The sequence below is a fragment of the Ictidomys tridecemlineatus genome, chromosome 5 (assembly GCF_052094955.1).
Source record: "Ictidomys tridecemlineatus isolate mIctTri1 chromosome 5, mIctTri1.hap1, whole genome shotgun sequence".
NCBI lineage: Eukaryota > Metazoa > Chordata > Mammalia > Rodentia > Sciuridae > Ictidomys > Ictidomys tridecemlineatus.
In genome coordinates this window covers 119,055,882-119,070,302 of record NC_135481.1, presented here as the reverse complement: position 1 = coordinate 119,070,302, position 14,421 = coordinate 119,055,882, and the positions used below count along the sequence as shown (strand labels likewise).

At 52.1% G+C, this 14,421-nt stretch overlaps 1 protein-coding gene across 7 annotated transcripts in view; it reads right to left on the bottom strand.

Annotated features, from left to right (window-relative positions):
• Positions 1-14,421, bottom strand: part of Evl (Enah/Vasp-like) — a 143,316-nt gene that overhangs the window by 30,669 nt on the left and 98,226 nt on the right. For all 7 annotated transcript variants that reach the window (XM_078050851.1, XM_078050852.1, XM_078050849.1 and 4 more), the window contains exon 3: positions 7,662-7,839. In XM_078050851.1, the coding sequence (XP_077906977.1) occupies positions 7,662-7,839 (178 nt within the window). The remainder of the gene's footprint in view (positions 1-7,661; positions 7,840-14,421) is intronic.

Genomic DNA, 14,421 nt, shown 5'->3' with positions numbered 1-14,421 from the left:
TCCTGGAATGGTCATGGCGGGTCTTGGAAGCTATGCTTATTGAGTAGCCATCATGTGTCAGGAAGGGGCTGAGCACTGCCTGAGTGTTCACCCTAGTGACGCGGTGCTGTTGCTACAGGGCCGGGGACGGGCACACAGATGTCCAGGAACTTCCTCAGCACAAGCACACACACATACACACACAGCCACATTCAAGAGTACTTGCATACACACACATGCACACGCAGTGGCTGTACGCAGGGCACCCAGCTCCAGGCTTGGAGGACCACGGGGATGGCATGCACATGACTCGTGTCCTTAGGAGCATGTACTCATGCCCTTGACACTCCGCAACTCAGGCTGGTGCTGTGGGTATGCAGTGCTGTGATGGGTGCTGGGGTCTGACACTGCACAGGTCAGCCAGGCCCTGACATTACCAGGTGGCAGGAGAGGCAGGGAGGCCCAGGAGCAGGGGGAAGGCGCTTCATCCTGCCCTGGGCCAAGGTCAGGGCCACAGAATCTTCTGGGCCAGATACCCAGTGAGAGAAAAGTAAGCGCCCAAGCAAGAAGGACAAAGAAGTGGACAGCCAGTCAAGGGAAGTGCAGGAGCCCAGGAACGTGTCAGGGCGAGGGGTGCCACGCTGGGGCCCAGGGCTGGGGATGCTGAGGAGCAGAGGAGGAAAGAAAGCATGCCAGGAGGGACCTCAGGAAGCCTGGCCCTGGCCCCTCCTAGACTCAGCTGGCTGCATGGCCTCACCTCACCACCTGCGTGGCGTTCACTGTGAACACGTAAGTAGGCACGCACATGCGCACACACAAGCGCGTGTCATCTAAAGGCTCCTGTGCACCTTCTAGGCACTGTTGGCAAGCCTCCTCTCTAAAAAAACAAACAAACAAACAAAAAAAACTCTGGGAATCTCAAGCTCCTTAGAATCCTGCCTCTTTGGCCCCTGTCATTTTTCACAGGAGGGCCATGGTGCCGGGATTGGTGGGCGCAGAGACTCTGGCTTGCACTGCCCTCCGAGGAGAGGAGAGGCGTGGCGGGGCTCCCAGACCCTCTGAGCTTCAGGTGGTTCCAGATCTTTCAGCTCCTGGGCACCAGCCTCCGTGCTATGCTGCAGGCTGTCCCTCTCAGAAGCCAGAGCCGGGGCAGCAAGACACCCCTCTGTGGCCTGCCAATATGCGTCCAAGTGCTGGACACTGAAGGAGCAAGAAGCTCCTCTAGTGGAAGGAAAGCAGGGCGTGACACTAGTGTCTTTCCTCTGTGGCCACGTGGATAAGCACAGGTAGCAATAAAGCCGCCTCTAAGTACATCAGACAGAGGACTTTGCCGCAGTGTGGTGACAGAGGCACATTCATCCCCTGCCCTGAGCTGGGACATGCCACAGGGTTCTGCTCTGCTCCACTCATTGTCAAAGGAAATACAAGATCTGTTACTCACTGGAGGCTGTGCAGGCTCCGGAGTGGGCCACGGTGCTGAGGAGAGCACAGGTGCAGGAGGTGGCTCTCCTCGCAGCGCCCGGTCAAGGCTGCCACTGAGATCTAGGGAAGCACCCATCTCACCAGTAAACACAAGAGCAAACTGAAGAGCTGGGGCTGGGGCGCAATGGCAGAGCGCTTGCCTAGCACATGTGAGGCACTGGATCCACTCCTCAGCTCCTCATTAAAAAAAATAAAGATATGTGTCCATCTACAACTTAAAAAGAAGAAGAAGAAAGCAAACCAAAGCTTTCCGTTGTCTCATGTGTGCCAAGATTGATGGGAGTAGGATGCCTCATGCAAAGGCTGCAGGCAAGCGTCCCCTGTGCTGCACAGAACTTAAACGATGTCATTCATTCTGGAAGGCACTTGGTAGAACATTGAAAGTGTATATGTTGTCTGACTCGGAAACATGCCCTAGGACATAGTGGACCTGAAGAGGACAAGTGTGCAGAGACAAACAACTACAGGAATGCCTTCTGCATAGGAATGCCATTGTGATACACAGGGACAGCCAACGTGTTTGAAAGCAGAAAGTCCAGTCAGGGGCCGGGGTGCACAGGTGTAGTTCCTGCTCCTTGGGAGGCTAAGGCAGGAGGATGGCTTGGGCTTGGGTTTGAGGGCAGAGCTTGATGCCAGCCCGGGCAAGGTACTCTCAAGAAGGAAAAAAAACAAGAAGAAAGCCAAGGCTGCTAATGTCAGGTGCATCTCTGCGTGGCATTCCATGAAGCCCCTGGCTGCACGGAGGGTGGGGTCCCCATTCCTGGGCACAGAAAGACAGGCCTTGTTCCTCTACAGCACCGCACTCTGCCACCCTACACATGGGCTTCTGTGGACACTGAGAGTGTGTCCTCCAATTTAAGTCATTTCTGATACCAACTAGCAGGGTCTGTGCAGACCCCAGGGTCACGGGCTTGGTCCCATAGGACTGGCCCCCAGGAGACACTGATTCCAAGTAGTGGGTCCCCAGGCTGCTCTGGCAGGTGGGCTCTGACACCTCCTCAGGTTTGACAGTTTGCTATAACAACTCACATAACTCAAGGAGACCTCTAGTTAATAAAAGGGTGATGAATGGCCAGATGAGGAGGTCCAGAGAGTGAGGTCCAGAAGACCCCAGAACAGGGCTTCTGACCCTAGAGTGGGGGTGCCTCATCCTCCCGGCCTGCAGAGGTGCTCATCACCTCAGAAGCTTTCTGGCCCCTTGCTTGGGGTTTCTAAGGAGGTCCCTCAGGTAGGTGTGACTGATGACATACTGGCACCGGGTGTTTGGCTCATCCCCAGCCCTTCTTCCTTCCTTGAGGCCGTGGGGTAGGGTGGGACGTTCTAACTGTCACGGTTGGCTTCCTGAAGCAATCTAGGCTTCTAGCCAGCAGCGCCTCACTAACTGACAAGACAATACCCTTTGGCTCCAGAAATTCCAAGGGCCTTAGAAGCTCCTGTGTCAGGAAGAGGGGCTAAGACCAAACATCGTAACACAGGGTGCTTCCGTCACTCCTGCCGCCTAGGAACTTAGGTGGCTTTCTGTGCCAGGAGGTGGGCAGGGGCCCGACCTGCATCCCACCAGGTTTCAGCAGGTTGCAGGACAGTGTGGGTAGACTGTGGGGAAACTGTGCTCTCCAATTTCAATCCTGGATCCAAATTCATATAATATTTTTTTAAACATTTCTGATTGTGAATTATTAGCCCATGGACTAAGCTGAATATTTTACTTAGAGATCTGGATCTTCAAATACCCATGTAAATTTTACCCATAATTTGTCAAAGTAACAAGTCAAAGAGGATCATACAATGAGTAAACTCCCAGTGGACAGAAGGCCTGGGAGACACACCGTGTGGGCTGCGTGCTCAGAACAAAGACCAGCTCCCTCAGGGCCTATGGCTGAAGAGGGACCCTGCTCCTGGGAGGTGCCTGGTCCCTCAGGAAGTGAGGAAGAGCCTCCCGTCAGGCTCCTGGCAGGGGTGGCGTTGGCAGTGTCTGCAGGGGAACTAGCCTCTGTCCAGCCTAGATTCATGTGCACCAACCCACGATCCATCAGGCAGGAAGGACCTGAAGAGTCCAAATCTCCCTTTCAAAGATGTGCCCGTCTAAGGCCCACAGAGAAGTGACGTGTCGCAGGTCGAGCCGTGAGTCGGTGCTGTCATTCAACAGCACACAGAGGAGCAGTCTCCCGAGGCTCCCGGACCATGAGAAGGGACTGCAGGCGGGAGGGACCTGACCTGGGCGCTGGGCCTGGAAGGTGTGCTCCCAACAGCAGAGGGAGGAGCTTTCTGGAGCTGGATTCCGCACTTCAACAACTGACAACCAGGCAGGCCACTTGCCCCAAGGCCAGCGAGGGGTGGAACGCTGCCAGGAGCCAGGCTCACTGTCCCACAGGAGCCCTGGTCCTCGAGGTGAGGACTGCCAGGGGCCGTGGGCATGGCCCAGGAGCAGCAGCAGGAGGAGGAGCTGGGCGGCCTTCCCCTGACCACGGGGCCGCACAGGTACAGGGAAGCAGGAGATTTCAAACAAAGCCCTAACCTTCTGTCCCGCTGAAGATTCTGGCAGGCTCCCGTTTTGGATCCTAGGACCCCATCTGAATAAGTGGTCACAGCAGCTGGCCCGCCCACCCACTGGAAATGCAAGCCAAGCAGTAAGTGCTTCAGAGTCTAAGGAAGTTTGTCCTTATCCCAGGAAGGCCTGCGGCTGCTGGGCTGGCCTCCCCAGGCCGCTTGGTTGGTGGGAGCCTGTCCTCAAGAAGGGTGGGGAAGGGGCGCGTGGAGAAGTGTGCTGGCAGAAACAAAATCCAGGCTGCGGAGCGAAGGCCTCACTGCTACCACTGCCATCATTACCACCTCGCATTCCACGAGGCCAACAGGCCCCGAGTTCCACCCCAGCCTGGGCCCCAGCCATGCCTGTCACGCCTTGCCTTGTCACCCAGCACCCAGGAAAGCTGGGTCGAGTGGTCTGTTGTCATGCTCTGTAGAGTGGACCCGCTGTGGGGCCTAGGTGGCTGCCCCCAGAGCTACAGGCCCGGAGCCAATGCCCACGAGGAGCTCAGGAGAGAGCTCCCTTGTCCCAGACGATCTCCGATGCCCATCTTTGTAGCAAAGGCCCAGGAAGCCAGAGACTGAGCCACTGAGACGTTCCTGAGTGCCCAGCTGCCTGGGACCCGTGGAGCCCTGAGGCTTCTCCTGTACTGCTGCCTTCTACGGGGAGCTGAACCACCAGGGTCCTCGACGGCCATCTCTCTGGTCTGTTTCATTTTTACGGGATAAATTAGGTTCCCCAGGTTGGGCCTGAAGTTGAAGAACTCATTGCCATAGGAAGATAGATTTTGTGGTCACCAAGTAAAAGTGTCAGAAAACCAGATCTTTCCAGGGTCAAATGTCTGAGTGTCTCTTCCATGTAAGAAGTTAAGCAGCAGAAAAATTACTTCATTGTACCATTCCTATTCCAGAATAATGTTAGGCCTCCTGGCCAGCAGTGGGTTCACTGTGGAGAGGCAGAATGGAAGAAAGGAGAGCCCACGGAAGTGTGGCCAGGGCCCCGGCAGCACACAGGTGGTAAACCACATGGGCCAGAGAGTTGTGGGTTGGAGTTCCAGCTAATGCTGTGGCTGTGGCTACAGGATGTTCCTGCCCTCTCTGCACCTCAGCTTCCTAGTTTGGAGAACAACAGGGTGTTATCTGGGTGTCACCTGCAGCAGGCAGAGAGCACCAAATTCAAGACCTTGGTCCAGAGGCATCTGAGGAGTAGCCTTGGAAGGCCCGGGAGCCAGCGCCTGCCTGAGTGAGATTCCATGGTGCAGGCAGAGGCATGGAGTGGGGGCGGGCAGGCACCACCTGGCCCTGCACCCTCTCCATGACTCTGGAAAGTGGGACTCAAGACCTCATGTTATAAACAACTGTATGATCCCACACATCTGCACCCTGTATGACCATATGAAGCCCCAAACACCACAAAGCTCTGCCAAGTGGAGGTGGACTTTGTACTGCCTCAGCCGTGCAAAGGTGCTCAGGACACTTTCCACCAGGTCAGGTAGCGGGTCCTGGGGTACACACTTGAAAAAGTCCATCAAGCTGTGTGCATCCCAACTGTTCTAAGGAGGCCACAACCAGCCGAAAGAGAATGGATACCACGACTCCTCAAGAAGATTTCCAGTCAGGCCACGGTCAACCAACCACATCCAACACCTAACTCGGCTCTGACCTGCCCCAGCAGAGGTTCATTCAACCCACAGCAGCACAGGAAGCCTGGGTTTTGCATCTGACTCACTACCTGACAAGGCTAAGTGACGCCCTCCTGGTGGGTCATGACCCTTATCTGGAGACAAGGGTGGGATTGCCTGATTTACTTATGATGCACTCAATTTAATAAAACAACTAGTAGTTTATTTAATTTAAGCACTTGCTTTGAAAGAAGAAGAATGTGACTAATTTACCCCCCCCTTTTTGATATGTAGAGAAAACAGCTTCCACATCCCGGGGTAGGGAGGTAAGTTCAGATCAGGAACATGAAACTCCGCTCACTCCACCACAAAGCTCAAGGCTCTTGGGTGAAAACAAGACAGTCTCATAAACATTGTTTTTTTTTTTTTTTTGGGTGCCTACAATGCTTCAGGCCTGCGCCCACCACTCAACACTGCTGTATCTGGGAAGCTCCTTCCAACACACCCCAAGTTCTAGGCAGAAAACCTGCACATCTCTGGGCCTGCCTCGGCAGGGGCGCACTCTGTAAGCACCTGCTTCGAGAGCTACCCCAGGAGGCATGCCTGACTCTGCCTTCATTAAGCTATAAAACTCGCCAAGGGTTCAACTGGGCGCAGAGCTCCACCACATCAGCCCAGGCGATACCAAGCACCAGAAGCACCGCATCTCCCACTTCCCTCCTCAGTCCCGGTAGCAGCAGCAGCAATAACGAAGGACACTAATGCCAATAGTACTAATTCTGAGTGATAAAATGTGCCAAGCGGCCTGCTAAGAGTTTACGAACTAGCTCGTTTACAGGTAAAAACAACCCTATCTGTCCCGGTTTTACAGATAGCGACACGGAGGCACAGAATACCAAGTAAGTTGCCCTGGGATTCCTCAGAGAGCATGTGGCAGAACCAGACTCAGGTTCCTAACCACCAAGCTCGAGAGGAGGACCCTAGCTGACTGCAGGCCCTGTCGAGGCTATCCCAATGTCCGGTGAGGCCTCAGCCCTCCCTCTGAAGCTACTGTCATGTGGCCAGGGAAAGCCACACATGGTCTCGCATCCTTGCTTTGCCTTCCAGCTCTGCTCCGCCGTCCGTGCCAGGCCCTCACCTGTGCTGTCCTGCAGGGGCGCAGGGCTGTTCTCGGTACAGGTCCCGCCCTCCCAGTTTCCTTGCAGCCTCTTCCCTACCTGCCCCAGGCCCAGGCCTTCCTCAGCCCCTGTGCTGCAGCTCCTCTGCCTGGGACACCCACGCACACCTGTGTGGAGAAGTCCTGACCCTCACCACTCCAGCCTAGATGTCACCACTGCTGTTGAAGCCTCCCTCGGTGACCCACATGGGAAAAGTCACGCACTGCTGTTCGTCTGTTCCCCAAGCGTCCTGCAGGTAGCCTTATTAGAGTACATACTACAATTTCAGGTTTATGAACACCCGGAGAGGTACCTCGAGGGAGGAGTTCTTTTCTCTTCTGCCCCACCAGTTCCTTGCACTCCGTAAGTATTTAGCAAATGTTTGTTAAACATATGGATAATTGAATTCACGAATAAATTGTTGATTGTTCTCTCCCGTTCCTGCCAAAGATGTGCTCTAGAATATGGAAGTAGGATGGCCAACATAAGACAGATCTGGACATGCAGCTTTGGGAGCATGGAAGTACAAGCATGTATCTCAAAGATGGCAAAAAGATACATGCACGTCTGTAATCCCAGGCTCGGGAAGCTGAGGCAGGAGGATGGCAAGTTCGAGGCCAGCCTCAGCAACTTACTGGGGCCTAAGCAACTTAGTGAGACTCTGTTTCAAAATAAAATATAAAAAGGGCTGGGGAGATGGCTCAGTGGGTTTAACCCCCAGCACCCCCCAAAATACCCTCTCATTCTTCCCTCCTTTACATAGTTGATATCTCTACACCTAGAGTCAGACCGCAAGTTTCTCTGAGGACTCACGTGACGTCACTCCATGCAGCAGCAGCGCCAGGTACAGGAAGGACAAGAGGGGTCTCAGCACCAGGCTGAGGTCGAGCCCACTTACCTCCCTCCTGGGAATTCATGATGTTCAGGGCAAACAGCATGGCGTTGGAGAACGTGGTCGCCTCTTCCTTACTTGCAAAGTTCAAGCCGTAAACCTGGCGGGCGTCGCGCCACTGGTGGAAGGTTGGCGTTGCCTGGTTGTACTTCAGCCCTTTCACGATGGAGTAGTTGATCACAACCTGGGAAGGAGGAGACGTGTTGTCAATGACACGCGGGTGACTGGAGGGAGCTGTAGGGTGCTAGGAGACCGTGTCCCTAAACCCAGGCACAGGAGAGGAGCCGAGTGGAGGAGCGTGACAGCACACGTCAGGCCAGGTCTGTAGCACAGGGAGGGCTGAGCAGCTCTGTTCCAAGAAACACTTAAGCTGTGCTGCCAGCCCCAGAGGCAGGCCTGGGTCCTCAGGCCCTGCCCTACACGGTGCCAAGCAAGGTGGGCACTGCACCTCTCTGGGGCTGTTTCTCCAGTTACAAAGTGGGGATGATGACGTTAGCTTTGTTGTCCCTGTGGGGTTGGCCTGAGGTTCACCCTGCATTGGGTATATTATCTATGCCTAATTTGTGTCTTCTAGACATGGAGTGCCTTATGGGCACTGTCTTCTATAATTCATATTTCTCCTCCCACAGCCCTCTGCCTACTGTCGGGTACTTAGAAAGCATTAATGAGTAATTAGTTTAAAGGAGAATTTTGAAATGTTACAAAGATATACACAGCATTGCTAATGAATTTATTATTATTATTTTTGGTAACTGGGGTTGAACTCAGAGGCACTCAAACACTGAGCCACATCCCCAGCCCTATTTTGTATTTTTCTTTTATAGACATGGTCTCCCTGAGTTGCTTAGCACCTTCCTTTTGCTGAGGCTGGCTTTGAACTTGCGATCCTCCTGCCTCAGCCTCCCAAGCCCCTGGGATTATAGGTGTATACCACTGCAACCAGCCTATGTTTCTTATTAATCAATCAACAAGCATCACTTGACTTCCAGGAGCAATGGCAGGGTCAGCAGGGAGAGACGCAAAGGAGAGAGACAGAAGCCAGACCTGCGGGGCTAGCAGCAGGGACTCAACGGTGAACTGCCTGGTCCCTGAGCTTCCGCTCCTTAGACATTTGGAAGAGAAGTATCTCAAGTACTTCAGGACTCTGTTTAGTAAGATGCACTCAGTGAAGGCCATGGGGGGTGGAAAGGCACTGCGGGCTGGAGCTGCCATCTGTCTCCTGACCCTGTAGCTCTGAGTCCCGTGGCCTAACACCATGGAACTTGCATCTTAGCTACTCTCCCAATGCAGGAGGATCGAAGTTCCAGGCCAGCCTGGGCAGCTCAGTGAGACCCATCTCAAAATAAAAAGGGCTAGGGATGTGGCTCTGTGGTACAGCACCCCTGGTTTGATCCCTAGTACCACACACACACACACACACACACACACATAATTACATATGTGAAGTCTTGCACAGGTGAGGGCACACAGTGGGCTGTTATAATCAAGGTCCCTATAAATCAAGAATGCAGGCAGAGTCTAGATGAGTCAGGACTGCCACCATCGGGCACCTGACAGCTGGGTTTTGCTTTAGGAGTGGTGTGAGATGCTTCTCGGATCTGGTGAGGCTTTGAGCTCCAGGTCCTGTGACTGAGCTTGTCAACTGCTCTCTGCACCGAGCCCCTGCAGGACGGTGAGCTCAGGAAGAGGTCTGAGGGGCCAAAGGGACATAGCTAAGGAGCCTTGGGCACCACAAGAACCATGGCATGTCGCTCTCCTTACTGCTCCCACACTGCACTGCTGGGACGGAGACGTTGAGGACAGCCAGCGCGGGCAACATCTGGATGGGTGCTCCTCCGTTTTGGCCAGGTGGGAGGTGGGCTTGGCCTTCCTGAGCAAGCAGTGGGCGGGTGGGAGAGCACATACACTAAGCCAGCCCAGGAATGCAGTTGTCACACTCATTACATACTGACGACAGATGTTTCCAGCAATGTCTGTGCCGGGCTCCTGCCTGGCTCTCTAGTGGTGCTCTTTGCACCAGGAGTACAGATTCACGTGTCTACACTGCTGAGCCAACAGGATGGAGCCATGTGACAGTGCAGTTCTGGGTCAGCAGGAGGCCCCCTGCAGTACATGCATCAAAGAACTGCAAAGTGAAGGTAGCTGCAAGATCTCTTAAGGTCAGGGATACCTTGACAGAGCAGTGGCCGGGTGTGGGTGGGAGAGCTGGCTCCCTGAGTCTGGGTTGAACTCCATGCTCAGCTTTCTGTTTTTATATCTCTTCAGTGGACATTAGCAAAGGGAGCTGGCCACAGGAAACTGTGGGAGAAGTTCTAGAAACTACAGTATAGGAAGAACATTGAGCGATAACAAAGGAAGTCTAAAGAAGAGTCTCCCAGGCATTGTGACGGCTGCCTCCAGCTAGTGGAAGGGAGGCTGTGGGAAGTGAGGCCTAGCCTCCTAGGGTGTGACTTCTCTGGCTGGTTACCTTCTTAGTGGGGAGAACTGGGAGGAGGTTGGTCCCCCCCGCCCCCAGAATACGGAGGAATCACTGAAAGGAGTTCATTAGGATTATGAATTCAATCCTCTCTTTTTGTACCTGGGAGGTTGAGGCTGGGCAGAATGAGTGACTGTGCCTGGTTGTAGGTAAGCGATCGGGAGGACTGGACTGGAAGGTGGGCCTGCAGCCTGGGACAGGGAGCGGCCTCCAGCACCAGTAGGATGGATAGACACTTCTTCCAATAATCCCCTCTGGTCTTACCCTGACCTCAGGAGACGTGCAGGCTGGATCTGGCTGCAGGACGGACGTTCAGGGGACTAGATTGGGAGGGGCCATGGTGCCTTCCTGGGGACACATCCCTGCTCTGTAGTTCTCAGGGTCCTGGGTGACACATGCTGGCCTCTGACTCCAAGCTCTCAGGCCAGCCATTGTCGTTGGATCTGTACATGGAGACTATAGGCTCCCTACCAGTGCTTCCAGCTGCCAAAGATCCACATCCCAAATCCTCAAGTGCTTTGGAGACAGTTAATGTACTGGGGACGAGGAAAGCAAAGGGTTTTCAAAGGATTTGGGTTAAGATCCTGGTTTTACTGCTTTTCAATTCAGTAACTCTGGACATGGTGTGTCAGTCTCCTCATGTATCAATGAAGTGCTCTCATAAACAATGCTCCCTGGGTACCCTCGAGAACATGCATTTCTACAGTTAGGGTTAGGGGACATCCCTCGGAGCAGAACCCCTAGAAGGGAATGGCCATTTTAAAACTTATTTTGACTTTTTGAAAATACAATTCTAAACGCCTCTAAAGAAGGATAGTCCAATGCAGTGTGTTTTGGATACACATGTCGGTGACACACACCCATGTCACTTGACTGTCTGTAAGGAGGAAAGGTCCTGTGTATCCAAAGGCCAGACAGACCTGATTGCTGGCTCCTCTATCTCAGTACCTGCCTGGTGCTCCCACTGCTCTGCTGACTCTGCTTGGAATGTCGTGGGACCTTGCTGCACGCTGCACTGGGTCAGGTCCACGTTTGGTTATTGCAGTTTCACTGAATGTCCCTCTCCAGACACTGCCCTGCAGAGATAACCACATTTCTGACTTCTGTCACCTTTAGTAACTTTTGCCTGTTCTTGAACTTCATAGAAATGGATTTGTATGGTGCATATTCTTTTGTTTTTGACTTCTTTCACTCCACACAATGTCTAAGGTCCATCCATGTTATCACCTATTTTAGCATTTGAATTTTTTTTTTTTTAAGTACCAAGGACTGAACACAGGGATGGAACCACTGAGCTTTGTCCCCAGAGTTTTTATTTTATTTTGAGACTAGATCTTGCTAAGTTTCTGAGGCTGACCTTGAACTTGCGACCTCTTGCCTCAGCCTCCTGTGGCATTTAATTCTTTTTGATTGCTACATACATTCCATTTTGAACCACAAATAACTTTTCCATTTTCCTGTAGGTGGGCTCTTGGATAGTTTCCAGCTCTTAATGTCATGAAGAAGACTGCTATGAATATTTCCAACCTGTCTTGTGGTGGACACAAGCACTCATTTCTCTTGCGTTTGCACCAGGGGGAGGGGTTATATGGCAGGTGTGTATTTACTTAATTTAAGTAGGTTCAATCAAATAATTTTCAAAGCAGCTTCTCCCCTCCCAGCAGCTCTACAGGGCCAGGTGCTCGGCCCTTGGCACTGCCTGTCTCCTTGGTCCTAGCTTTTTGGTGTGTGTGGTGCTGTCACTACAGTTTCCTCCCTCTGTCCCTTTGCTGGGATGGAACTCAGGGCCTCGCACATGTGGGGCGCCCCCTCTACCGCTGAGCGATGCTCCCTCTGTGGAGTTTCCACCTGGACGCCCCTGCTGAGCGGCCAGAGGCGACCTTCACACATACCAGCGTTTCTTCTGTCCTACTGCTCTCAAGAAATCCTCCTTCAGTTTTTTTTTTTTTTTGCTCAATTTTGAAAGAAATATCTGTCTCACTAATTCACAGGAGTTCTACATGTCCTCTCTGTCTCCTTTAAACATATACATTGCGAGTGTCTTCTCCCCGCCTGTCGGTTTACCTCTTAGTACAGTTTTTTTTTAAATGAAGAGAATGTCTCAATTTTAATGAAGTCCAACAATTTTTCTTCTACAGTCAATGTTTCTGGTGTCATATTCGAGAAGTTTGCCTTCTGCAACGTCATGCAGTTTCCCTGCATTTTGTTCTAAAATGCAAATCTTTAGTGCAAATCTGACATTCATGCAAATCTAAAATGTAAATCTTTACTGATTGACTTGTCACCCTTTTGTGACGAGGTCTCGCCATGTTGCCAGGCTAGTCTCCTACTCCTGGGCTCTGGCAGCTCCTGCCTTGCCCTGAGTGACAGGAACCGCAGAGTCAGCTGTGCCAGCTTGCTGTTAATCCTTTTTAATTGGAGAATTGTGTCACGGGCCAGCACGCGGCCTGTTTTGGTCAATGTTTTGTGTGCACTTGAGAAGACCGTATATTGTCGAGCTGTTGGCTGTAGTTTCTATGAATATAAATTAGGTCAAGTTTTCTATGCTTTTGCTAATTTCTACTGCCCATTACTGTACAGCTCACTACTTGGAGGCATGATTAGATTCTTTCTATATGTTCCTGAATTGGTCTGTTTCTCGGAACCTGTAGATCAGCCCATTCTTGTTTTCTATATTTCAAACATATCGTACCAGATGCATAGAAATTTGGGGTTGCTCTAACTCTCCTTTCAATTGACCCTTTTATGATGAAAAAGGTCAGTCTTTCTCTTTAGTAATTCCTGTTGGCTTGGGATCTATTTTATGCTAGGTTAATCAACTTTTACACCAGCTTATTTTGGTTAAATGTTTATAAAGGTTATTTTTTCTACTCTTTTACCTTTCCTCCTCTATCAGCTTTCTTTTAAAATTCATTTTCTAAGACTTGGCAAGACTTATCTGGATGGGGCTGGGGTTTGGCTCATTGGTAGAGCACTCGCCTAGCGAGCTCAAGGCCCTGGGTTCAACCTGCGAAAAATAAAAAGACTCATCTGGATCCTTGTTGAAGATCAGCTTCTTTTAGAATGTTGCACTTCCTGAATAGGAGCCCATAATCAGAGTGTTTGCTTGGGTTTTATTTTGGGGTGTGTAGGAGTAAGGGGGACTGCCTCTCCTAGTCTTTTCAAGGAAGCCCTGCAACTCTAAATGCTGTCTAATACGTCTCTGAAGCCTCTGAGTAAAGTTAGTCAAGAGCTCTTTACAAAACAAGCTGTTGGTGGAGAACTATCTTCTTGACCCTATGTATTTACTTGCGTTCTATCCATGGATAGAATGTTCTTCTCAGAATCTTATTGTCAGGCAGCTGGCTGGCCCCGGGGGCTGGCAGCGCAACACTTCACATCTCTCAACAGTGTGTTTGTGTATTAGTCAGTTTTTCATTACTATTGTGAAATACCTGAGGGAGTCTAACTTTATAAAGAAAAGAGGTTTATTCATAACATAGTCTTGGAGGCTCACAGGGCCATATCTGGTGACAGCGTTCTTGCCAGCAAAGTCCCTCGATGGTGTAGGGCATCCCATGGCAAGAGACAGGGAGCCTTTGAGTCATGGGGACTCTGCCCTGATGACCTTATCCAATCCCAGTCACCTCACCAAGGCCCCATCTCTAAACACCACTGTTGGATTAATTAATGTCTCCTTCCTAAGGATGAGAATTAAATTCCAACCTGGGAACCCCTGGGGGGCACCTACACCTACAAACCATGCAGCTCATAAGCAGGCTCTTCCTCTGCCTGAGTCAGATCCTGTCTGTGCGAGTGTCCTGCTGGCTCTGGCTCTGGGCAGGTTTGAAAGGCGAGATTCCCCTCCACGCGCACCCTCGAGGTGTGGGAAGGTGCACAGCTTCCTCGTCAGGCCTCTCCAGGTGAAGGCGCTGCTGCTCCTTGGTTGCTGCACACTTCACCCAACTTCCAGACCTGTCACAGGCAGATGCCCTTCCTTGGGGCCTAAAGTCGGTGGCACTCGGGTGGCCCCGACATTCAGGGTGGGGTCTGGGCATCTCTGAGTAGAGCAGGCCTGTGCCTCTCTTCTCTGGACTCCGCCTCAGCCAGGCCACTCTAACTTCCTTCACACTACCCTATAACTCAGCCCGAGAACTCAGGACATGTTTGTGGCCCCACTCAGTGCTAACTAACGGTCCCCTAGGTTTCCACTGTCCCGTGAGGAGGCAGAGAGGTGTGGAGGATCCCAGGACAAGTGCATCTGGGATTCAGGGAACCCAGCTCTCCAGGCTGGTCCCTTCCCAGCACACC